This window comes from Lemur catta, chromosome 10 (genome assembly GCF_020740605.2).
Source record: "Lemur catta isolate mLemCat1 chromosome 10, mLemCat1.pri, whole genome shotgun sequence".
NCBI classification, from domain to species: domain Eukaryota; kingdom Metazoa; phylum Chordata; class Mammalia; order Primates; family Lemuridae; genus Lemur; species Lemur catta.
In genome coordinates, this window is record NC_059137.1 from 20,199,991 (window position 1) to 20,225,978 (window position 25,988).

Sequence of the window (25,988 nt, forward strand, 5' to 3'; positions counted from 1 at the left end):
GGAAAGTCGGGGGCCTCCGCGCGCCCCTCCGCGCCGCAGCCTCGGGCCCCGCCGCCCCGCGCCCCGCCCGCCTCCGCGCCGCGCCGCCCTCCCGGGCCCGCCCCCGGCCCGGCCGCCCCGCGCCGTCACCCCGCCCAGAGGAGCCGCCCGCCCGGCTCGCCTCGGGGCCAAGAGGGACCGCTCCTCCGGGCCCGCGCCGAGCCCCGCTGCAGGCTGCGTTTCATCAGCCGGGCGCCCCCCGGGACGCCGGCAGGAGCCTCGGTGTCCCTGCCGGCCACGTGCGTGGAGCCTGGGGCTCTGCGGGGCCGGGCGCGGTGACCTGGGCCAGGTGAAGCAGCAGCTGGCCTGTGAGGGCCAGTCTCGTGTCAGACATAGGGTCACGCGATCGCTGTATGGGGCAATGTTTGGGATCAGAAGTTTCTCAGGACTTGTTTTCAATGAAGAAATGTGTGTGCGCTGTATTAGTAAGAGCGTCGGTTTGGGGATCAGACCAGGATCTTGGGCTCTCATCCAGGCCTCTTCACTTCTTGTATCATCTTTGGTAAATTATTAACCTCTCTGTGCCTTCGTTTTCTGTAAAAAGCAGATAATTATACCTATTTCATGGGGTTGCATGAAGATTTAATGAGATAATCTGTGTGAAGTGTTTGCAACTAACTAGACACATAATAACTGCTCGCTGCTGTTCACATGCCAGACACACAAGGGCCCACTACATGTTGGCTCCCACCCCCACCAGCATCACTCATCATTTCAAAGGGCCCCTTCCCCTGAGGGAAGCAGTAACCTTGTGTGTTTTTCGGTAGAGTACAGTATGTACAGGTAGCGGGGTGTGTGTGTGGGTGTGTGGGTGTGTGTGTGTGTTTATACAAACGGGAGCCTTTCTGCTCTGTTGGACACCCTGCTTTTTCATTCAACAAAGTACCTTGGTGTTCATCTGCCAGAACACTCCACTCTGCCTCATTTCCTATTAAGGGGGCACACAAACTCCCATATATGGAAGTAGAAAGGGTCTGTATTTTACTCACCCCTCTCTCAGTGGACATGAAGGTGGTTCCCACTCTTGCCCACAGGCCTTGCTGAGATGCTCATAGCCATGTCTTGCGTACATGCCACGGCCTGCGTTTCTACCAGTAGACTTGCTGAATCAGAATATGCATGCATTTTTTATTTCAACAGATATTGCCAAATCGTTGGGGGACTCTCAGACCGCAGGAGTCAGCTGGCTGCATGCTCGGCCAGCCCACAGAGGCACAGTGCTTGGGTACAGCCAGCAGTGATTGAGAACCTGAGCTGCAGATACCACCCAGGCACCCTCATTCACCAGGCAAGTGGGGATCCAGGCAGTAGGCTACTAAAAATGAAGTTCATTCATTTATTTATCAACAAATCAACACGGGGTGCCTACTAAGCGCCAGGCATTGTACTGGGCAAGAGTGAGCAATACATGCAAGACCCCTAGTTAGTGTGCCCAGTTTCCAAAAAAACAATTTGGGGGCATGGGAGGAACAGCCCCAAGGGATGCTGCAGGTTTACTAAATGCTGATAGTATATTGAAAAGGATTCTGCAAAGGTGTGTGGCTTGCTCACATCTATCTGAACTCTGCCTCTCCAGGAAGACCGCCTCCTCCATGAAGTCAGATGTAGTCTTCCTGCCCTTTCTGCCAGGCCACCGTCACTCTTCATTCTCACTGCTGGTCACTCCAGCATGAACCTACATATTGACACATCAGTCTCCTCTACTAGGGAGAGTCAGAAGACAGGGGCCTTTGGAGCTGGCTAACCAGGCTCCACCACTTACTGGCATGTGGCCTTGGACAGCTCAGTTCACTCTCTGACGTTTAAGTATCTCATTTATAAAAGGTAAATAATATTATACCTGCTAAATTGGGAGAGATAGCAAGAATTAAATGCTTAGCAGAAAGTGCTCAGCAAAAGGGAGGTGCATTCTTGGACAGCAGAAAGGGTCTGTATCTCAGAAACTTCAGCACTCAGCCAGCCCTGGCACTGGGGCCTGGGGAAGTAGGGGCTCCATGCAGAATGGAGAAAGGCCAATAATATCCAATCAAAGGGGGGTGAAATTTAGTCAAGTCTGCTAGAAATCAGGCTTCAGTAGTGATACCTTGATAGATCCACAATCCTTTGTGGTGGACCTGAGCCCCTCCCCTCCAGCCTACCCTGGACCAATCTTTACCCACTTTTCCCCAACCCCTAAAAAACCCTAAGCTCCAAGAATGCAGAGCATCTCTCAGTTCCTCCTATAGCCCATGCTCTCTCTCACTTCTAGTTCTCAGTGGTTGCCATTCCCTCCCCACCTGGAAAGTTATCCACAAACCCCCTCCCCGCCTTGTCGCCCGACTATCTGACACGTTCTCTGGTCTCAGCTCATAGGGCCCTTCTTCTGGGAGCCCTTTCCTGTCCTGGGCCTAGGCTAGGCCCCCATTCTCAGTCACCTTTGCTTACTCTATCCCCATACCCATCACATGGTATGGTCATTGGTGTCCCCTTTCCCAGAAAGAGTAAGCCTTTTGGGCTTAGGGCTGTTTCTGCCATGCCCACTGCTATGGCCCAGCACCCTGCCCTCGGTATTTGTTAGATGCATCTGAAGTAGCGCGTGAGCAGATATGAATGAAATCGTCAGGGCCTCAGCTACAGATAAAGCCAAATAACCACAAACCCCAGCCAAAGCCACCTTTACTCAGCAGTTGCTACCTCTGTCCTGTCGTGTTTGCAAGGGTTACAGACCCACGTCTGAGGGCTCACTGCCAATGCAATTTGCCAACCTGGATGAACTAAGAGAATGAACTTCTTCCCAGCCCGACGGAACCGTGAAGTGTTGCGGCAGACGGTCCAGAGAGCTTCGGCACCACTGGATGAGTAAGTGAAAGGGCAAAGATCACAGATTTGTTCCCGTTTTTTTTTTGGAGCCGGTCTGCCAGTTTCAGATTCACTGACTTCCTAAACTTTTTAAAGAAACATACCGCTTGAAACGTTGCCGTAGCCTGAACAAATTGAACTAAATCATAGGCGATTCAGGCTGGGAAGTCAGACCCGGGTTCAAATTCAGACTTTGCCATCCTGCTTTGCAATTAGCTCAGTGACCTTGGACAACTGACTGCATCTTTCTGAGCCTTAGTTTCCTAATTTGTAAAACTGAAATAATAATACTTCAGAGAGATGGTGAGAGAATTAGTATGTAAAGCACCATGCATTGTTCCTGGTATAAAGCTGACGTTAAATAAAGTGAGCTATTTTTAAAGTAATTTCCAAAAGTGTGTCCCACAGAACATTCCATTGCTAGTTGCTCTAACGTTACATCCATTTCAGCTCCTGGGAGTCACATGGCCAAAGGACGAACTCCACTGCGAGACACTCATGATATAGGCCAACAGCACGCGAGAGCTGGGGCCTGAACACAGCTGTCCCTGGCAGGAGTGCCGGGAGTAAGACAAATCACATGCTGTTTGTCAGGAAACTGGGTCAAACCAGAAGAAAAATACTCCGAATTCCTGTCAGGAAGGCCAACAAGCCCCTGGGGATGTCAGGGGTCTGTTTCTACACTATGTAAAGAAAGGCAAGCCAGGGATAGGAACAAAGGGAATAAACCAGAGCAGGGCCGGAAGAGGGGTCACTCACACCTGGCTGGGGAGAGGAGGGAAGGGTAATGGCAGGTGACTGGGCTCTTAACTGGAGAGCTCCAGTGCCCGGCCTTTTCATCTTTAAAAGCCACCTACGACAGTAGTGGACAACCCAGACATTTCTTCTCTCTGAACCTTATCTTCAGCGGCAGCCTTCTGTTCTAGAACGCTGCCACTGTTCCCCTTGCAAGTTATTTCTAAGCAGGAAAAAGGGGATTTGTCTGCTCCCTGAGTCTCCAAGCCTACCCATCCCCGTCAATCATCCCCCCAAACACGGGAAGCCGTGCCTTGAAATTCATTCACACTTGACCCAGGAGCCAGTCAGTGTCATTTAAAAATTTTTTTAAAAGATAGATGTTGACATGATGAGCTGGCAGCTTCTGGATCTTTCCAAACTGGCCAAATCTTTCAATAAAGAATATGACAAAAAAGAAGATTATGCCTAGCCTGCCCCTTAAGCCCTGCCTACTTGCCTGGGAAGGAGGGAGGGGGGAGCAAAACAAGAACTGCCTGCTTGTGCAGGAGCTTTTGCAGTAATTTCAGAGCCACTGAAGTGATGTGAGATCAGCTGACAGGAGAAAAACACTCTGAGATCTGCCAGATTGTCCCTGAAGGAGAGAAAAAAATAAAAGCAGAAAAAATGAGACATGCAAGATTCATCATGTACTTTCCGCTGAACAGCTTCAGTTGACTTCTGGTACCATCAGCCTTGAGTGGAAGGCCATGTGCCAGGAAATGGAGAATGTTACCAGGCCTCACTCAACCAGGCCCAGAGGCTTTGCTGGAATTACAGGAGGCCGAGTACCCCGTCCACCAAAATCCTGGGAGAAAGTCTGAAGGCGGAGTCTGGTAGGTTTTCTCTTGAAGACTGTGTGCTGATCTGACTTGACTTCAGTTGTCACTTCCTTGCTCTATGACCTAGAACATTCTGTAAACCTCTGGGTCTCAGCTTTCTCATGCCTGGAAGTGGGATTACAACGCCCAACCTGCAGGGCTGCTATGGTTATATAAACAAGCCTTCCTCACTAGGAGCAGAGATTGGACGTGTGGCTTCTGACAAGTTATTTTGCCTTTCAGAACCTCAGAGGGGTTTTCCCCCACCCATAAAGTAGGAGTGGCAATTCTTTGGGAAATCTGAACGAGATGTTACCTGCAAGGTTACATATGTAAACCACCTTCCACCTGGGAAATCTTGAGTAGGTCTGAGCTATGGCACCAAACGGATGGTCAGAGTTTCTATGCTTGTAACAGCAATACTGGAGGCATCCTCCTCTCTAGGCAACAGGTTCACAGGACATAAACTCACCTAGAGGCCAATGGAGGAGCATCGATCTACAATTTGGGAGAAGGAAAAGAATCACATGGGTAAGATACATAAAAGGCGTACCACTATGAAGTGCAGAGTATGCACAGTGGGTTAGCACACAGATGCTAAAGCCAGACTGCCAGTCTAAGTCTTGTCTCACCACTGCACATCCTTTACCTCTCTCTGCCTCGTATCCCAAAAGAGTTGCTATAAGGATTGAATTAATGTAAATGCAAAAGTTCTTAGAACTTCCTGGGATGTAGAAAGCCACTGTTAGCAATTAGCAGGTACACTTTTACTCACGTAATATCCTTGGGCTCCCCCTTATTTCTTGGCCTCCCTTGCAGTTAGGTTGGGTCACCTGACCCACATTGACCAAGGGGCTGAGAACACGCATCACGTGTCATTTCAGGACTGAAGCAAACTGAGAGTTTGTACGTTTGTGAGGTTTTTCTTCCCATCTCTGCAATCCTGGAAACCATGTGCTAAGATGGTAGAGCCATACATTGAAAGTATGATTGACCCTTGAACAACAGTTTTGAACTTAAAAGGGTCCACTTATATTCAAGATTTTTTTAAGCAAATGCAAATCAAAAATTTTTTAAATAAATACAAATCAAAATTACGGTCTTCTACAGATATGAAACCCACATACAGAGGGCTGACTTGGGAACTTGTGTGCGGATTTTGGTATACACAGACGGGCAGACCTGGAACCAGTACCCCGAGTACACTGAGGGACCACTATAATCTGAACCACACCCCATGGAGAACAGCTGCCCTTAAGTCACCCAACTTGTATCGAACTTGGCAAGAAATAAACCTTTGTTGTATTAAGCCACTGAGATTTCACAGCCTGTCCTATCCTGACCCTTACAGCTATTATTAAACTTGTAATCAAGGATGACGAGTCTGAGAAAAGGACAGTAAATTTTAAAAATTAGGAAACATTTGCTGAGCACCTAGAATGTTCCAGGCACCATATGTAGTGTTTTATTTTTAATAATTCTTTTGTTGTTGCTATAGAACAGTGGTTCTAATCTGGGGGTGGTTTTGGCACCCAGGGGACAATTTGGCAGTGTCTGGAGACATTTTTGGTTGTCATAACTGAAGGGGTTCTACCGGCACCTAGTGGGTAGAGACCAGGGACACTACTAAATAGCTCTGTGATAAAGTAAGCATATAAAAAGAAACCCTCCCATTGAAACCCAGACCCCCTCTTCTCAAAGATAATCACTATTACATTTCTCTTACCTTCTGAACATATTCTGCACATATAAGCATGTGTATATCCTTTTTATGTTCAAATTTAAACAAATCAACATATCTGGAGGCTCTGACTCAGGGGGATGGGTGGGACATGGACAACGTATATATCCTGAGCTTTTGTACCCCCATGAAGAGCCGAAATAAAAAAAAAAAAAGGAAAAAAAAAACATATCTGCTTCACTGTCTTTGGTGCTTTAAAATACTAATTTCTCAGGGCAAACCACAATGGAAGACCCCCACTCCTAGAATTCCCAAGGAACTCCGAAAGCTTTTTAAAAATCTTCTTGCCCCCCACCCTAACCCCAGATTGATTCAACTGGCCTGAGCACCACCAACCAGCTCTCTGGGGACAATCAGTTTGAGAATTAGAGCTCAGCCCTTCACCTGCACCCTGGGGCCGAAGGCCTCCAGATCCATCCCGGATCTGGCTCCCCCCAGAACACCTCAGTTTCTCCCTCTCTTCCTCCTTCCCCTGCCACCACTTAGCACTTCCCCCAAACTGCCTCATCCGTTACCTACCACTGCATCTCTACCCCCCTCACAGCCAAATCCTTTTCTCCCCTTCCTTAACATTCACTTGGTCTTCAAACCATTTAGGTTCCTTTCTCCTTGGTCACCAAGTGCTTGACTTGTCAGGTCTTACCTTGTTCTCTCAACTGACTACCAATCACAGCCCTTTTCAAATATTCCCATCTTGCTCGCTTCTGTGATTAGCAATATTGAGGTGCTTGACTCAAAAGTTAAGACTCAAGTAGTCATATAAATAAGCACAACTCTATTAATCCAGAATAAAAGATTTTGGTGGCAACCAAGCTAAAAATTGATGCATCTAAACCAGTGAATTCCAGTGTTGTTCATGTTCCTCCAGCTTAGGAAATTGGTATTTGCAGCTAGCAGAGGTTAGGAGTTGCTACACTTAAACCAATACCAACAGTAAAGCCTTGCAAAACTGGGTGTATTTGGGACATGTGAAGATAGAGATGTTTACCATACATGCAACTCGAAAATACCAAATAAGCAATTCGATGACTCAAGTTCAGGAGAAATGGGTTAGAGAGATAAACTTAGGTCTTCAATATAGATGGTAAAGCCATGAAATGAAGATGGTTTCACCAAGGGAATGCGTACAGAAGTTCAAGAACAAAACCTGAGGGAAAGTGAGAAGCAATCAGGCAGAGACTGAGAAGCAAGGAAGCACACCACTGCAAATGCAAGGTCAGTAAAGAAAGGGGTGGTTCAGGGAAGAAATGGTCAATTCTGTCAAAGAGTACTGAAGGTCAAGTAGGAAGAGGATTCAATTTCTCCATCAGGACATCACTGCTGATCTTGATAAGCAGTTTCAGTGAAGTAGCAAGCCTGCAGTATTTAACAGTAAAAAATGGAAAAGCTTGTAGAGTAAATCTTGAGAAATTCTACTATAAAGGGGAACACAGATATGGGACAGTGACTAGAGAAATACAGCCTGAGATCAAACCATCCTAAGTCACATTAAATACAAGATTTTTTTTTAGAAGACCATGTGGAGACAAAAGTGACTCAATCTTGGATGCTAACCCTAGTCCCATGAATGCCTCCCGACTGCTACTTTATTTACTATCTTTACTGTAAGGCCATGTACTCATTACAAATTCTCTCAATCAAAGAAACCTTGATGTTATCTCACAAATCATGGTCCATGACACAAACAGCATTCTTGCCTATTCTGGAAGGTTGCCTTTAATTGTCTCTGCAGAGCATGTACACCCTTTCCCTATGGGATATAAGCACTGGGTCTGGGAGTAACGGTATGGAGATCCACCTATCTTGGAGCCACCCAAGACCATGCTTCTGCCCCTAAGTTCCCCAATAAATCACCCTGTGCCAACAAACTGGATCTGTCTACCTTGTTCTTTGGTTTCTCAGCTCCTCCAGCATCTGGGGGCTGTTTTGCACACGCAGCCCTTTCACAGAACAGACCATCTAATTACGTTGTATTTCAGAACAAGCAAGGAAATCCCATAATGTTCTTTCAACTGCTTCTACCTACCGAAGGTATTTTGCAACCGAAGACTTTCAGCTAACAGAGGGCCACAGGGTAGCGTGCCAGTGCGAAGGCACTACAGGTATTACACACATGATTTGGCCTACCAGGAAGGAAACGTCCCCAAGGCCGCCCCAAAACAAAGTGTTCTAGAGAAAAGGCAAACCTGTTCTTTGTTGTTTTTCAAAACAGTTGTTAGGTAAAATCACAAGCAATTCCCTTCCTACTAAGATGTGTACCATGAACATTTTCTAATTAAGTATGCAAACATGTATGTGACACATGTGCTAATTTCCCAAGGGAAGTTCTACAAAACATTTGGGTCAAAGTGCACTTTGCATTATCAATAATGATGAACCAGAGGGGGCAAAATGCATGACAAAGAGTCTTTACTTTTAAATGACTATCAGTACACCAAGTAATAACATGTAACAAGTTCTTGAATTCTATCATCTAGTAATTTTGAGTAAGAGAAACTAAAAGCAGCCCCAACAATTACACTGTTCTAGCCATTAGCAAGAATGGACTTTCAGGCTAGCTGCTGCTTCACACAGGTTACAAATAACTACTTACTACTTTTTCATAGATAAAGCCCCTGACCTTCAAGAAAGCATTAGGGAAAAAAATTACTTAATCCCTTTCTTTCTTCGAAGAATTGTTTTGTTTTGTTTTTTACTAGATCTAAGAAACAAAAAGTCAACATTGATATATATGGTAACTGAGCTAAAAGGCATAGGAAAACAGATAATGTATACCTACTAAATTTCTAAGAAATAGGTAAAAAGATGAAATCTTTAGGTGAGCTCTAGGTCTGTACAAAGAAGCTAGATTTGCTACTCGCCAAAAAGTGAAGGAATCTACTATATAATATACAGAAATAATTTAATGCCTTTCATAAGAACGTAACTTGAGTTTGCTAAAGCTTCTTATTCCATGTGGGCATCTAAAATGCCAATTCATGGAAGAGGCGCTTCTTTCTTCTCCTCCTATCCATTTATGCGGTAGTTTTCATGGATTTCTGGCCGGATGTCGCAGACAAAGGCCAAGAGGTTATCCAAGACTTCATCTCTGTTCTGACGGAAGTAGGTCTGGAGGATGGTCATCTTCTCCTGGGTCTCCTTCTCCACTTCAGTGCTGCAACTGCCATGAGATCCCAGTGCCTGGAGACAGGGAGCAGTGACACAGAGGGATTATCAGGACAATGCTCTGATTGGTCAGGAATGTTTCGCAAGCTGTTTGCTGACTTTTGGAGAAACCCAGGCTCATCAATGAATGTAAATATTAATAGTTAGTAGACAATGTAACCTCGTGACTGAAGAGCACATGGGGAAGTAGGTATCTGCAGTACTAACTACAAAGTTATTAAGAGCCACATCTACCGAAAGGTGAACTGCACAGCATTTCCACTGCAAGGAAATTATCGCAGGGAGACATATTCACTTCTCTCCAAAGTCTAACGTGTAGCCTTAACCAAAGACTGGAATCTAAGAGCCAAGAATTGAGGACCAGTTAAATTATGGTGCTTCTGTACAAGAGAAGCTATATACTATTCAGCAACATGAGATCAACTGTAAAATATGCAGTTTAAGAGGAAACTAATGTTACGCATATAATAATTTTGCTGTCTGACCCTTTTTACCACCTAACCTGCTATTGCCATATTATATGAACATTAGTTTACAAAGCATTCTCTCATTACTTATTCCTCACAACCTACAAGGAAGCTATCACTCACTTTTTTTTTTCTTTAAGAGGGGGATGTCTCGCTCAGCTCAGTTGCCAACTCATATATTTAAGTCCATAACCCCTACTTGGGCAGAGGGGAACCCCACTATCTCCATTCCATGAACATGAACCATATGCCAAGCTCTAGTAAGTTGTCTCAAAAACTGAAGAGGCTACAACGGAATACTGCCGGAAAGACCAGACCTTGGACTTCACAGTGCAATACCGATACCACCTCTATAAGCAACTGCAGCACAGAATGTAAAAATATGAAGACACGACAGCTGCCTTGACACAAGAGTATACACTGTCTTGTTGGCAGTAGGACAACTTACAGCACCATCAGCTCCAGTTCAAGAATCAGAAAAACATTTTAAGTTTTAATAAAATAACACTGTAATTGCAGAATACAAAGATGACCAAACTTTACTATTTAATGCTAGGTAGGAGGCATGTGCCTTCAATCACCGGACTTGGGCCTGGAAGGGTGTGTGCTTGGTGCCACCAAACTTGAGAATGAAGCACACAAAGCGAAAGGCAGGGCTGAAGGAACAAAAGAGTCCTGAGCACATTATTTAAGCACCCAGATCAAGGTAAAGTTAGCCTTTCACTTGGGTTTTAAATTACACAGGCCAATTAATTTCAATTTGAACAAGTTTAAATTGTTTTTTTCTGTTATCTGTACCCAAGAGTCCTGATAGAGTGCTCTTTCTCTGTGAAGCCCTCCTCCATCCTTTCTCCTTTCCAGAACTTTCCTTGCTTCCTTTGCACTCCCTGTTCTGTTTTTGTACTATTATTGTATGCACTGTAGTGCAGCCTATACTACTGGCAAATATCTCTCTAGATACTAAAGTGAGGCTACGTTTGATTTGTTTGTGACTCTCATGGCACTTTTCACAGCTGCAGATCTGCATGACTTGCATTTTATTACTGAGTCTCCAGAAAGTAAGCTAAGCCCCCTGAGGGCAGGGATCATGTCTACTTCTGGTCACAGCTGATCCCCACCATCGAGCACAGCATGTGGCACATGCTAACGGTTCGACAGATTTTGTTAAATGACTAAATAAATGAAAACTAGGATTCAATGTCAGTTGGAAAAACTGATCACTCTGAGACTCAGCCTGAGCATCCAATAAAATACATAATAACCAAATTTTCAAAATTCTACCAGAATCAGAATCTCTGAGCTATACTAGGTATTTGGAGAGCCTGGGAAGAGGGGAAGCCTCAGGAAACTAAAGCAGTAACGAAAACAAATGAAGCCACACCGCAGCTTCCTTGGCCTTGAACTCCTTCTCCCTCTGCAGGCGGTACTGTTCAATTTCAGCCTGAGCCTCTTCTTTGGCCTGCTTCAGCCTCCGGTTCTTTCCTGTTTTCAAAAGGGAGAGCTACATCAGGAAGTGGTTAAAAGACAAGTAGAAAAGCAAGCAGAGACTGAGATGGTGTATTTTAACTGTAAACAAAGAACAAAATTTTAAGACACAGTCCCAAGAGATGTGCATGGGAAAGAGGGAATTCAGAGCTAAGCACAGGTTCCTGCCTCCTATGGGCTGTACTGAACTAGAAAGTAGCTAGATAAAAAGAAATACTTTCCATAACTATAGCCCACAAAAATGATGGAAAAAACAGTAGATTGTGTCAGAATAGTTTCTCAATCTCAACTAAGAACCAACATAAAATGGGTAACATTAGCCACCTGAGGAACTCTTCCTTTTCTCACGAAGTAAACATCTAAGGATGCTTCTGAGTACAATTGGAGCTCTGCTCAGAAGCTTAGCAAGGAGGCTAATACGCTCCCAGAGGACATCAACCTAAAATCTAACTAATGAAACAGATGATGTAATACATTGGAAACTAAAACCCGTGGCGCCTGTCACAAGGAAGTAATGAAAAGTGGTGACTGGGAAGGAATGCTGAATGGGGAGGACGGGGCAGTTAAGACTGCGCAAGCAGCTGAGAGACCTGTGGCGAACTGGGTGTTCCGGTTTCTACAAGAGGGTAGTTTAACACAACACACAGCAGGAAAAAAATCTCTAGGTTCTGTCAGAGCCTGTATGAAAACAGACCACAAGACCAGCCAACACATACTCTTTGCTTTCAATCTCTGCTTACCAAACTTCTTGGATATGCAAATGGAAAAAAAAGAGGGGTGTCTTAGACCTGTGGTCCCCAAGCCCTGGTCCACAGACCGATACTGGGTGTTAGGGACCAGGCCACACAGCTCCACTGACCCCCACCCCATCCATGGAAAAATTGTCTTCCATGAAAGTTAGGAAAGCGAGGTGGGGGAGGGGGGTGGGCACAGCAGGAGGTGAGCAGTGGGCAAGGGAGCGAAGCTTCATCTGTATTTACAGCCACTCCCCATCTCCCCATCCCTCATCGCCTGAGCTCCGCCTGCCCAGCCACCCACCCCCACCCGTGGAAAAACTGTCTTCCATGAAACCGGCCCCTGGTGCCAAAAAGGTTGGGGACCGATGTCCTACACAATCAACCTGAGTACTTATTTTGCAGCAAAAGACATCCTGCATCTAGCTTTGTTATCCCTCATTGTACATCAATTGTCCAGAGCCCAACTGGATGAATGAAAAGGAATTTAATCTTCCACCTTCTGATTAAGAACAGAATTTTGGACCTGTAATGACCCCGTGACATCAACACTCCATGAGGCTAGTTTGAAACAATTAACAGGTTTCTGAGCACCCCAAGGACTATTTCTACAAGTCTATACTCACTCCAGTATTTCAGGCCAACTACTATCAGCTTCTGCTCACCTCTACCCCAATCATTGGGCCCTATTTCAAAGCCAAAGATCTCCAAACCAACTATCTATAAATAACATTCACAGCTCAAACATTATGTAGTAGGTCAACATAATTTCACAATACATCACTCCCTATTCCCACAACTCCCTGAATTTATGACTTAAAATAATACCATTCATTGCCTTTCAGCAAAACACCTTTAATGTTCAATTTTGATAAGTTTATCTGGCAACCAAAAATATTTAAACAGAAATCATATTTCTTCTTTTGAATCTTGTTTTTCTTGAGCCTTTTTCTTGAGCCTCCCTTCGGGAGCCAGAGTTTTGTTTCACTCCAGTGAAATAAACCATAAAACCATAACACAAACTTTTTTTTTTTTAATTTTAAGGCCCAAAGCCATGATTTCATGATATTTTGGGGTTGCCTTTTCTCAATTAACTGGGCAAGTCAACCATAATTGCAGTTCAAGAAAGGCATCATTTTTCCAACTTGTACTATAGCTCTTCTGAATATTTCTGTTCCTAACTATTAAGAATTCTGAGATGCACATCAACCATAAACTAACATCTTTAAAACAAATTCATTCAGCAAATATGTCACAGCTCCCTGAGACACATAAGATCTTGCACCAGGCTTGACAGGATAAAGTGTAAACAGGACCCCTACCTCAAAGGCACTCAGAATTATTCTAATCACATTCCAAGTATTTTTTCCTGCACTTCCCCCAAATATTCAAACCCTTCCCAAGAGATACAGCTTCTGTTACTGATGAGCCACCACAAGACAAGTTCTGAGAAGTCATTCTGGAAATACTCTACCAAGCGCATGACTGGAAGGAAATATTCTCGGAAGAACACAGAACTTTCCAGTCACCAGAGCAAGGAAAGGCTTCTTCCCACCCCCAGCACCCTCAAAGAAAGCTTTTCCTATGAAACACAGAAGTATCACACAGCCCCTAACAGAGAAAGTAGAAAAGCCATGCTGATATCTACTTGGATGTTGAACAGAATAGAAGCCATACTAAGAGAAACACCAAGGAATGACTGAGATCAACATTCCTCGGTATCTTAGCCTTGCATGGGAAAGGAGCCCTCCGCCTCAACTTTGTTGCTTCCCAGAGTATGGTCAAATCCATTTCTCCCCAAGCCTCATTTTTCCCAAATGTAAAACAGAGGTAGGAAACTGGATACATAAAATTAGACACAGTCCCTATTCTCCAGGAACTTACACTAGTGACTGAGCCATATAAACAAACAGGCTATTGCACTGCAATGACGGAAGTAAGCACTTGGGAGGGACTCCTAGCCTAGTCTGAGGGGAGGAGATGAGTCAAGAAAGGCTTCCAGGAAAAACTGCTGCCTAAATTTTGAGATCTGATGGAAGACTAAGGCTTAGAGAATACAGGGGAGGAAAATGGGAAAAGGCGCTTCTGGGAAAGAAAACAAAGTGTGCAAAGGCTTGCAGGTGAAAGAAAAGAAGGTGCCTTCGAAGAATCACAGCGATTCACTATGGCTATAGGAGAGCACCTAAAAGTGAGATTAGGGAAGAGCGCAGAGCCTCCTCCCCAGGCAGTAGACATCTGCCTGGAAGACGGTGGGGAAGTCATTACTTGCATTTTTAGAAGGATGGTCGACTGCAGTGAGAATGGATTGGAGGAGAGTAAAACAGCTTCTTCCACTGCCCAGACTAGATTAGACCCACCTGTTAAATTCATTAGCAACCTCGAACTTCTCAACTCTAGCCCCCATGTCACCTACAGTTAACCAATTCAGTATCTGCTTCCTTCACTGGGCAGTTGAATACCATGATGGTGAAGTCAAACATATGCACCGGGTACTGCTCTTGCCACTTATTAACTGCACACACAAAAAAATGTAAGGGACGAGTTAGGCTATTACGGGAGCTTCAGAGTTGTGTCCTGGAGTAAGAACAAGAGGTAGAGATGGGGGGAAAGTGGAAGATACACAAGCTTTGGCGACTGACTAAAGATGGAAAAAGGAGAGAGAAGAGGCAGAGGACTCCAGAATTCTCCACCGAGCAGCTGTGTTCGTGGTGGCTCCCTTCGCTGAGTGGGAGCCAGAGTTCCGCGTGGATAGCGCTTCACACGCCTCGGGACCCCCAGGACGCTAACCCATTATCGTGTCCACGCCCAATTTACTACAAACATCGTGGCTTCCAACCCCAGAGAGCGTCAAAACACACAAGTTTCCGCAACTGTTACCACGCCCGCGCCCCGCAGTGTTTCGGGCCTCTTTACTTACTCCTTCCCGCGGCCTAGCCGCCCGCCTGGGACTCGCGCCACGCCTGGCCGCCCCACCCCGAAACTCACGCTTGCGGGCCTCGGACACCTTCTCGGCGGCCCGCTTCTCGGCCTGCAGCAGCTGCTGGATCCCCTGCGACTGACTGGCCATGGCGGCTGCGACTCTGAGCCTAAGTCGGCTCCAGGGCCCCTTCGGTCAACCGACCCGGCCGCCCACAATCTGCGCCTGTGTCCCGCCCCGCAGTCACGTGACTTACGCTGCGTCGTGTCAGCTGACCGCTCTAGGAGTCCCGTGACTAGGGCGGGACGTGGCGGGGCGGAAGTGGGAAAAGGGGAATGGCCCGACTGCGCCTGCGCAAGGCTTCCGAGCTCTCTCTTCCCCCGCCCGGTGGCCTAAGCTGATTCTAATGGCTTTTTGCTGTTTGGGTCCGTGTATTCGCGGCCTAGGGGCCATATATGGCCTTCTGGATCCTTGAGTGCGGCCTTTTGACTTAGCCCCTTTGAGACTCCAACTCCTCATACGTTAAAAATGGGGTTACTATTCGCACAACACAGTGACTATAATCAACAATAAGTTAGAGTATACTTTCAAATAAGTAAAAGAGTGGAATTGGAATGTTCCTAACACAAAGAAATTGTAACTGCCTAAGGTGATGGAGACACCAATTACCCTGATTTGATTAATTCACATTTATGCCTGAATCAAAACATCACATGTACCCTATAAATACATACAACTATTATGTACCCATAATAATTAAAAAAGTAAAAAAGATAGGATTAATAATAGTATGATACGGCTATTATGAAGATTAAATAAGTTAATACATGTAACTAGCTTAGGACCTATTCACTGCTCACAAGAACTGAGATAGCTGGCCTCCCTGTGATAATGATTTCTCAACAAAAAATAATAAATGACCTAGTGTATTTGGTCACTGAAGATTCACCTCAGATCTGGGCTCAGTGGTTCATGCTTGTGGTCCCAGATACTCAGGAGGCTGAGGCAGAAGGATTGCTTGAACCCAGGAGTTTGAGACCAGCCTGGGCAACACAGTGAGACCCGTGTCTCATATATTAAAAAAAGAAAGAAAGAAAAAGAAAATTCACCTCAGATAAAGTGACTGTTTCTAGAGACTCTGTAGGGCCACTGCACATGGTTGGGCAGGTTGTGAACTGCCTAAGGAGGCAAGACTGGCTAAAATCCAAGCCCAACTCTGTCCATTTGGCCCAAAGAGACCACCTTAAAATTTATACAAAGGCTTTGTGGGGCCCCTGGGTAGTAATCTTGTGACAAAATCTAGGGTGAGGGCCTGATTTGCCCCATGGGAAACTCATGGAAGAACTGAATTCCCCACTTCCACTCCCACATGGGGCTTCCTCCTGGCCTCTGGCTCAGGCAGCCACCTTATACATTTTTCACATTGGGATTGAAAAAGAAAAGAAACTTTTTATCTGAGGAATGGGAGTCCCCTTCAGTTATCAGGCCCAGAGAGGCATTGAAATGCAACAGCAGGCATGTCTCACTCCCGCCTGGAGCTAAATAATTACCTCTTGAAGCCACTTGTTATGTGGGCTCTAGACTATTTTTTATTTTGACTTTGAGAGGCCTTTGTTACAAATGGGTGTTTAAAGGCCTCCGGAGTAGATAGGATTACAGGCGTGGGCCACCACACCTGGCTAATTTTTAAAGTTTGTAATGTTGCCCAGGCTGGTCTCAAACTCCTGACCTCAAGCCATCCTCCCACCTCAGCCTCCCAAACTGCTGCGATTAGAGGAGTGCAGGCATGAGCCATCATGCCCAGTTATGGAGAACTTTTAAGGCAGAAAGAACAATTTAGGCAAAAGCCCTGAGGCAAAAGAGAACATGGAATGTTGTAGAAAGAGCAGTGAAGCTGGAGTGCACAGAGGGAGGGGAAGAAGGTTCTGAGATGAGGCTAGAGAAGCATACGGGGGCCTGCTCAGATGGGGCAGCTAAGGACTTTGATCTTTATGGTAAAAGCAGTGAGAAGCCAGCAGAGGAATAGCAGGAATGCATTTGAAGACCTTGCTCTTGCTGCATCTGCAATGGCTGGCGGGGGCCAGAGCTTGTGTGTGTGTGTGTGTGTGTGTGTGTGTGTGTGTGTGTGTCCTGCTTTTTTGTTTGTTTATTTTGTTTTAACAAATGAGGCTTGGGCCTGGTGACTCACGCCTGTAATCCTAGCACTCTGGGAGGCTGAGGAGGGAGGATTGCTTGAACTCAGAAGTTCAAGACCAGCCTGAGAAAGAGTGAGACCCCCTCGTCTTTACTAAAAACAGAAAAAATTAACCAGGCATGGTGGCACATGCTTGTAGTCCTGGCTACTTGGAAAGCTGAGGCAGGAGGATAGCTTAAGCCCAGGAGTTAGTGAGCTATGATGACGCCGCTGCACTCTACCCAGGGTGACAGGGTGAGACTCTGTCTACAAAAAAATAAATAAATAAAATAAACGAGACTTAATATCTAATTAAATATAATTTAATTTCCATACTGTTTTCAACATTGATATTTACAATGTCAAACTTTACCTAAACTCTGTGCTCGTGGAAAACAGCAACAGTTAAGATATTTCCGTAATCCCCCCATCCTTTCGTGTTCCTGGAAATCACTTTCATAGAAGAACCACTCCTTCCTTGAATTTAGGTAATATTCCCTGCCATGAGATTCACAGGTAACTCCCATGTTTGTCTGTGATAAGGCCAAATATGGACCCTCCAACTTTCAAGCGATTAACTAAGATTAGAACTATTTGTGCCCCCTGAAACTAGCTAGACACAAAAATAAACATTTCCTGTTCAGCCGGCTGAGACGTCCCCTGATTGCAAAACAATTCCAACTGTGTATCACTCACCTGTCACTTGTCTACTCCTCCGTATAACCGTGTAAGGCAAAGCCACCTTGCCACAACACTTTGATCGTCACATCTGGATGGCTTTCTCTATCGAAATAGCCTGAATAGAATAATCTCCTTAATTGTCCCATGTATTTTGTCTTTTTAAAAAAATTCAGTTTTAAATTATTTTCATCATTTTTTTCCTTCATGATCTAGATATTTTAAAAGCCAAGAAAACTAACTTTCAATGATGTTAGGGACTAGCACACAAAAAAATTTTTCAAACTGCAAATAAGTTGCACAAATAAAACTATCAAATGGAGATACGGTTACCAAAATGAAAGCACTCAATATATTAAAAGTTCACAATTATTTGTATAGAACACATAAAAAAATCAGCTTGCTAACCAACTGTTGTGAGTTTAAGGAACTATTGCAGAGGTTTAAAGAAAATAGATTTACTAGTTAGCCTGTAAAGAGATTAAAGAGACGGAAATAAGTAATTTTTTTAAATGTGCTTTTGTTAGAATGATAGCCTTTAAACATATCAGTTTTGATAATTAAATTATTGGGTTTTTTAAAAATAAGAAATGATACCACAGAACTACAATACTGGTCCAACGGTCTTGTATTTTTCTTTTAAATCAAGAAACAGAGTTCGAGTAATCCGAAAAGCACTAGTAGGCATAGTTAATCCAAGATCCCAGCTCTTAGTTCCAGGAGGAGGGAGGGAAGAAAGCACTTCATAGTCACTCAAACCCTGTGAGTGTGCAGGGCAAGTCTCATGAGGCTATTTTTTGAATTTATCCTTTACTTGGTCACTTTTTTTCCTGCAATTACTACAGTTTTTTTTCTTTGCCTTTTTTTCTCAAGGTATAAAAAGTATGAAATATAAACAAGCTTTTGCATTGCACACTTAGAAGTGTACGATTCAAGCATTATGTTATTATCTCCACCAAAAAATCCCATCAAATCTTGGATAATTCATTACTATACAAAATATCAGGGCACAGAAAGAACTAAAACCCACTACTTTTTGTTACACGTAAGATTCAAATATTTAAAGAAAAACAATCATTTTCACTGTCTTCTACACCTGCATGTTGACACACTTACTGAAATATTCCTGTATAGTCATGTTTGGTCTTACTATTTCAAGGCAGGTTTGAAACCTCAACACCAGCCATCCAGATGAAACAGATAATCAGAAAGATGATCTCTTGCCCACCTCCCTAACCTCAATAACTATGAAGTCAGTTTTAGGACAGGATTCCAAACGCTGGATTGTGATGACAAATGCCAGGTCCAATTTCTTCATAATCCTTTTTGGTGTGGCATACTTGGTAGAACTCAGGCCTGGAAGCCAGTATTGATCCTCCACATCAAACCGCATGTCGCTGCGTGTGATGTGTAATGACGTGTCCGTCAACAGGTTTGGGCTTCAATCTACTGACACTCAATTAATTCCTCATTTCATTTCAGCCTGGCATCTTACAGTTCTTTTCAAATCTCTTTGCAAGTGATGTCCAAAGTCCCTGAACATGGTTGAACCTCCAGAGAGGACAAAATTCTTGAAGAGAGGATGTCAGACATTAACAGGACAATTCTGAATTACTTCATCTACAACTTCTGAGATAGGTTGTATAAAGTCTGGATTAGCAAACTCTGGATAAAAAGAGATCTCAGGTCCCAAGAATCTCTCATACCAAACATCAGTGGAAAATTCTTTCTCTGAGATAGCATTAATTCCAGCATACTGTTTAATCCACTTTGACTCATCTGTGTCATACTTGTTAAATTCTTTTATCTCTTCCTGTGATTGGAATGTGTTCAATACAGCTGCCAATCACAAACCCTTCAGCCATGGGAATGCCATGAGTGACACCAACTCCACTGCCTATAACCTACAGATCAACGTCCATTCTCCTCTTTGTCTTAAGGTCCAGGATATAGCTAAGGTAAGAACAGCCTGCACCGCAGTGTGCAAGCCTGGAACACCAAAGGACTCGGGCACTTGGGTTGTTTCCACATCCTTGCCATAGTGAATTGTGCTGCCATAAACATTCGGGTGCAGATGTCTTTATTATGGAACGTCTTTTGCTCTTTGGGGTAGATGCCTAATAGTGCTATTGCTGGATATAATGGTATTTCTGTTTTTAGCGCTTTGAGATATCTCCACATTCTTTTCCACAGAGGTTGCACTAATTTGCAGTCCCAAAAAGAAACTAATTTCTGTATCAATCTGCTACGTGAGAAACAAAAAAAGCCAACACAGCGGCTTCATAGCCGCTTTTGTTATCAGTCCCCTGAAGGAAAGGGAAAAAAAGTGATTTCTACCCTTGAAAAGCACCAAGTAACTTTCCTCGGCACCCGACATTTGTTTCCTCCCTCTGTGCGTTGTGGCCTTTGTCTCTCTTTCTCTCTCTCTGTGTCTCACTCTCTGTATATAGATATATCTCTATCTCTCTCTTTCTCAGGAAAATAAATATACCTTGACTTCTGTATGGTGTAATCACTGTCTGAGAATTCTTTCTGCCCCCAAGGATGGACCTCACACCTTAACAAATACCATGTTCTTTTACAGAGCCCCTCTCTGTGTCCGTCATGTACATTGACATAATTCGGAGTCAGAAGTGGGACCTGAATTCAGATGCTTGCAACCCATGTGCATTGCTCACGTGAGTGAACCCTTTGAGCTCGTGGCTTCCCCGGCTTGCCTTTTCTGCCCTAGGGAATCTTCTCTCAGGCCGAGCCTCCCCTGGGATCTGATTTGGTTACAAGGCTTCCTTATGAAAGGACCTTGCATCCCTCCTGGGACTACAGAAGACCTCTGTCTTTTCTGGGGAGCCCTTCCTGGTACCAGGATGACATCATCCTGGAGAGAACCCTGGCTTCTACAGAACTCATGTTCTGTCTGCAAGGCATGTCTTTTCTGGTGTTTCCCTTTTGTTTTTTCTGTGCACCTGGTATAATATTTTGTTTGGTCTGCACCCCCCAGCTTAATATTTGTGAAACATTCTTATTCTGGTTTCATTTTGGTTCTGTTCCAAATGTCTACAAATGATTTGGCTCTTTTACTTTTCCATACTTGTTTCTGAACATTTTCCAAGAGCAAAAAATAAACCTTCTAAATGGTGGGCACAGGTGGGCCAATTAAAAGCCACTAGGACAGTAGCCAGCATCTATAAGGGACACTTGTCTCTGAAGAAAACGTCTCCTGTGTTAAGATAAACTGACCATGGACAGGCAAGATTACTGCTAGGGCGCCCGCCAGTCTCAAGAAAATTTCCATGCGACTAGGGAAAACTTGGTCACAGGTCAGACAACTAGGGCAAAGGCCATCTACCAAGTATAAAAAAATATCCTGTGCCAGGGACACTGTAAAACAAAGCACCAGTCCAAACCCCTGACATTTCCAATAAGGTTTAGAGGATTTTCTTCTTGCTCTCAAGAGATCAGTAAGAAATAAGATGGGATCCTCAAGATTCTAAGGTATGACAAACCGTCTGAGACTCCAGCAGCCCATACATTCAAAAGTTATGGTCCATTCTCATGCACATTTTAAAACTGATGGGCAAATAACACCAAGAATAATTTATGACCGTTATGGGAATTATTTGAATTCTCTAACTTTGTTTTTCTTAGAAAACCTCAATATTATACAGTCTGAATATTCTATGCATATAGAGGCATTTAATTCCTCTATTTTTTCTGTTTACTCTTAATCTGCTGACTTTTTTTTACTTATGTTAAGATAAAACTGTTACTAAAGTCCACTTGGAAATTTATTTTTTCATCAAGACCTAACTGAAATATACACATCCAACAGTTCACCAAAACAAGTCATTTGAAACTGAACAAAGTGGGGAAAGTGTAAAAGAGGCTTTTGAAAATCAAACTATGGAAACTGCTTTGCCCAAAATTTGGTCCACAGCCTTCATAATATTGCCTATCAGGAAAAAGCAAATTCTTAAGTTTAGCCATATGAATATGACCTTAATTTGTCCCATTTTGTCAGAGATGTAATTTGAATCCAACTGTCTTTGTATAAACTGGTAAGTTTATGTTACCATGTCTTACTGTCTCATGACTAGAATTTTAAAGTGAAAACTGTAAGATTTTTATTTTTGTTCATCTGTATGTTTTTATGTTTTTGTGCCTATATACTTAATGTATAGATGATATTTAATTTACAAAGAGGTCCATTTTATTGATATGAAGGAAAATAATTAAGTGCTTAAAGCAAGTAATTCATCATAAATGTAGTAATTAACCTAAATGCTTTTAAGTTCTTGTGACTTGGGTAAATCTTTGGTAAATAAACTAATTTTAAAATTATTGGTAAAATAAATATAGAAACATCTTCAGAATTGTTGGCATAAATTTTGCCTAGGTTTACTGCTCAGATAGGTTCATATTTGTCTCTGATAGATGTTTTAAAGTCATAAAACTACAAATCTACCCTTAAAAGCAAAATTATCTTTGATTATGTAACTCTTTGATGGATAAGACTGGTTTAATATTGTTGATTTAATGAAAACAGCTGTATCTTCTGAATAATCAGGAAAATACCCATATGTTTAACTTTAGGGGCCTTTCTTAGGTGAACACCTGGCATTCACATCTATGAAAATGGTTACCAGAAAGACAACCTGAAATAATGACTGGCTGTGTCTAATAGAGCTCAGTTTGCATAAGTAATCTAGGTATAATTGTTAAAAGTAAACAAATAAGGTAAGTGTAAATGAGATAAATGTTTACAAAATGAACCTTTTCATTTAATCTAAAGTCTTAAAGTTATGTTATGTTATGTTATGTTAACTTAAGTAATAGATACTTATTAAATGTCTGGGTCATTTCCAAATAAGATAGAATACTGAAATATAAATTGCTGAACATAAGTGTAAGTTTTCTTGGCTTCCTAAATTTTATAAAAAGACAATAGATATTTAGGTCTGTTAATAAATAACACTGAATAATTGTTCAATGAGAAAGCTCATGTTTCTAAAATTATAAGATATATATTCATAAGCTGTTGGTATATGATAGTTCAAAATTTCTTACTTCCTCAGTTTTCACTAAAAATCAAAGCTATTAAGAGTTAAAAATTCTAATTAATATATATAATTCTACATACAAAGTATATAAGAAAAGTAAGATATATTATTCATATAAAATTTTTTAAGGACATGAAAATATATTTTTATTACAAAAGAATAATTTTGTCTAACTTGGAGGTTATTTAAAGGTTGTTTCAAAATATATATTTAAGAAGAAGATAAAAATAAGACAAAGAAACAAGTAAGGAGGAGAGAGATACAAAGAAAGTTATAAATATGAGGATGTACTTTTGGTAAGAAAGGTTAGACAGATAGCTTTGTTTGAGAAAGAATCTTGTGTGGTCATATGATAAAGGAAACAGAAAAGTAAATTTTTATCCTAAGGTAAAATGATTGATTGTTCCAATATGAGAAAAGAAGAAAGTATAAAACAAAATTAAGGCTTAAGCAAGTCATAAAAGGTTTGAGCAAGTTGCAAAAGGTTGGTGAAAGATGAATCTTGCAAAATAAATTTTTTGTGTAATCAAACTAAAATTAGAAGAAAATTGTTTATAACTTTTTCTGAAAACTGAACACAATTTTGACACAAAACCAGTTCTCTATGTTTAAAGTAATGAGGTTTTCCTGGAGTATAATCTGCTTTTGATAAAAACAAATCACAAGTGATTTTGGGTTTTAACTCTGAAATCTGTTTCTTTACATTCAACCATATTCTGAACTGCATCTTTTTCCTGTTTTACGGTTTTTGTTTAATTTCCCTGATTCTAGGTTTAAAATGCTATCTGTTTCATTTCAAGTAGTAATTTCATTTCTCCAAATAGAGCCTTTCATTTGAAGCGTTTCAGATTTATATCTCAGAAGTTCAGCTTTTTGTGCATCTCTCTGCACGTGATTGCAGGTCATACGTCATTGCCTACTGCTCTTCCTCCTTCCCCTGAGAGGGTACATTTTTTGTTTAATTAAAGTAATGACCGTCTCCCTCAACTTTCTGGTCAGATCTTGTATTTTTTTCTCTGGTTCTAACTCTGCAGTTGTGGCCTAACGCTGAAATGTTTGTCTTGAAGGCTTAGAAAAGCACTCTTTTCCTCCAAGTATAACCTGATTCTGTACCATTGCTTTTCTGTATACGTCTGAATTATTTCATGTAGCTGAGAAATTTCATGTGCTTTTACTTTTTCTAAGAGCCAAACATTCCCCTTCTCAAGTACTAGTTTTCTTGTTCACTTCTTCTATAATATGGTGTATACTCATAACCTTGAACACACACTCTTACAGTGTCTAACTGAATTCAAATACATTTTCATCTGGTTCAATTTCCAGGTTGCTTGAATGGGCTTTCCATAAGGAGAAGCAATCACACTACAGGAGTTTTTTATTTATCTTTCAGTAATTGGCCTAGGAAACAAGATTTTGTATTTTATCAAGATAATTTTCTGTGCTTCATGTTGTCTTTTTTTCTCTCTGTCACCCTGGCTGGAGTACAGTGGTATGATCATGGCTCACTGCAACCTCAAACTCCTGGGCTCAAGCAATCCTCCCACCTCAGCCTCCTAGACTGCTAGGATTACATGTGTGAGCCACTATGCCCAGCCTTCGTGTTGGCTTTATTAGGTTTTTGATTACTTAGGAAAACTGAGCTTTAAAAGAGTTAAGGTTGTGTATTTTTATATCCATGTAACTTTCTGCATTTGCTTTTGAAATATTTTAATTGTCACTCTGATTAAGTGAATGACTATTATTTCATAATGACCTCTGATTCTGTTTTAATTAAATGTTTTATAGCTTTGACATCTTTGGCAGGCTTCCCCAGTATCAAAGTTTTAAATTAAATGTTTCTGACCTAGAATTAACTTTGAGATTTTCTAGTTGGGCCCCTGGAGAGCCTCAAAGGATGTATCTCTCATCTAGTGGAGATGTTAAACTAATTAGGCTTATTTGATGTATTGAATTTTATGGGAAGCATTGGAGACACAAATGGAATCAAATAGCAAAGTGATGCTAAATCTTCTTTAAGTTACATTTATATGAATATGTGTTTTTTAAATTTTTTGTTTATTTATTTATCTTTTAAAAGACAAAGTCTCACTCTGTCACCCAAGCTGGATTGAGGTAGCATGATCATAGCTCACTGTAACCTCCAATTCCTGGGCTCAAGCGATCCTTCGCCCTCAGCCTCCTGAATAGCTGGGACTATAGGCATGTGCCACCAGGCCTGGCTAATTTTGTTTTTAATTTATATAGAGATGGAGTCTCACTGTATTGCCCAGGCTGGTCTCAAACTCCTGGCCTCAAGCAATTCTCCCATCTCAGCCTCCCAAAGTGCTGGGATTACAGGCTTGAGCCGCTGCACCCAGCCTATATAGATATGTTATTGATGTAAGTGTTCTAATAATTATGTAAAATTTATAAAATTCTGATGGTCCTGGGGTGAGATTTTCAGTTATGATCTTGGTTTTTATCTTAACATGCCGTATGCAATAGAAATAACTGAATTTCCTTGTCAATTGCTGAGCTCTGAACAGATTTTTAACCATGGCTATTCCATTAGATTATTAAGTATGGAATGTCTGATTTCCTTAAGTATTAACCTTGACAGTTGATATCTTTGACATTTCACTTTGACACTTCTTGTTTTGTTTTTGTTTTTTTATTGTGAAGGCACATCCTCATTCTTTCAAATGCTTAGGACATTGGAGCCTCAATTTCCTCAATTCTGAATGGGATAATAACTATCTCCCTATTTGTGAAGGTTAAATAAAGCAATGTGTGCTAAGCTACCTGATACATAGTTTGTTGTCAATAAATCTAGCTCTGTCCCTTACCTGAGATCTTCCTTAGATACTGGCATCTGCAGATAGATTTCTGTCTGTTGGTCACCATGGCGACCCTAGGCAAGCTATAAATTTCCCCTAATGAAGCTGAGATATTTTCACTTTTCCCTGCTGTGCCTGTCTGTGTCTTGGATAGATTAAAAACTCTCAGAGGAGTCACATTTTAGAGTGTGTAGACTGACCATTTATAATCCACATCACCCAGTATGATGTAGGCAAAAACAATCAAATAGAAGAAGTAGGAAAGGTTCAATTCAGTCTTCCC

At 42.4% G+C, this 25,988-nt stretch overlaps 1 protein-coding gene, 1 long non-coding RNA gene and 1 pseudogene across 2 annotated transcripts; all 3 read right to left on the minus strand.

Moving 5' to 3' along the window:
- Positions 1 to 129: 129 nt before the first annotated feature.
- LOC123646493 lies at positions 130 to 3,146 on the minus strand. The gene is made up of 3 exons (XR_006737922.1): positions 2,784 to 3,146; positions 1,029 to 1,351; positions 130 to 573 (listed from the first exon to the last, which is right to left on the minus strand). It is a non-coding gene; the product is annotated as an uncharacterized LOC123646493 (long non-coding RNA).
- A 5,459-nt stretch (positions 3,147 to 8,605) lies between these two features.
- Positions 8,606 to 15,231, minus strand: ATP6V1G1 (ATPase H+ transporting V1 subunit G1). The gene is made up of 3 exons (XM_045563534.1): positions 15,050 to 15,231; positions 11,227 to 11,327; positions 8,606 to 9,393 (listed from the first exon to the last, which is right to left on the minus strand). Exons 1-3 carry the CDS (start codon positions 15,129 to 15,131, stop codon positions 9,220 to 9,222), a joined length of 357 nt encoding a protein of 118 aa, XP_045419490.1. The 5' UTR covers positions 15,132 to 15,231; the 3' UTR covers positions 8,606 to 9,219.
- A 3,860-nt stretch (positions 15,232 to 19,091) lies between these two features.
- LOC123645658 lies at positions 19,092 to 25,772 on the minus strand (annotated as a pseudogene).
- Between the last annotated feature and the right edge of the window lie 216 nt (positions 25,773 to 25,988).

Coding starts and splice junctions, on each gene's coding strand:
- ATP6V1G1 (XM_045563534.1), bottom strand. CDS start 15,131: ATGGCCAGTCAGTCGCAGGGGATCCAGCAGCTGCTGCAGGCCGAGAAG. Junction 11,328..15,049: donor GGTGTCCGAGGCCCGCAAGC/GTGAGTTTCGGG, acceptor TTTTGAAAACAG/GAAAGAACCGGAGGCTGAAG. Junction 9,394..11,226: donor TCAAGGCCAAGGAAGCTGCG/GTGTGGCTTCAT, acceptor CCCTGTCTCCAG/GCACTGGGATCTCATGGCAG.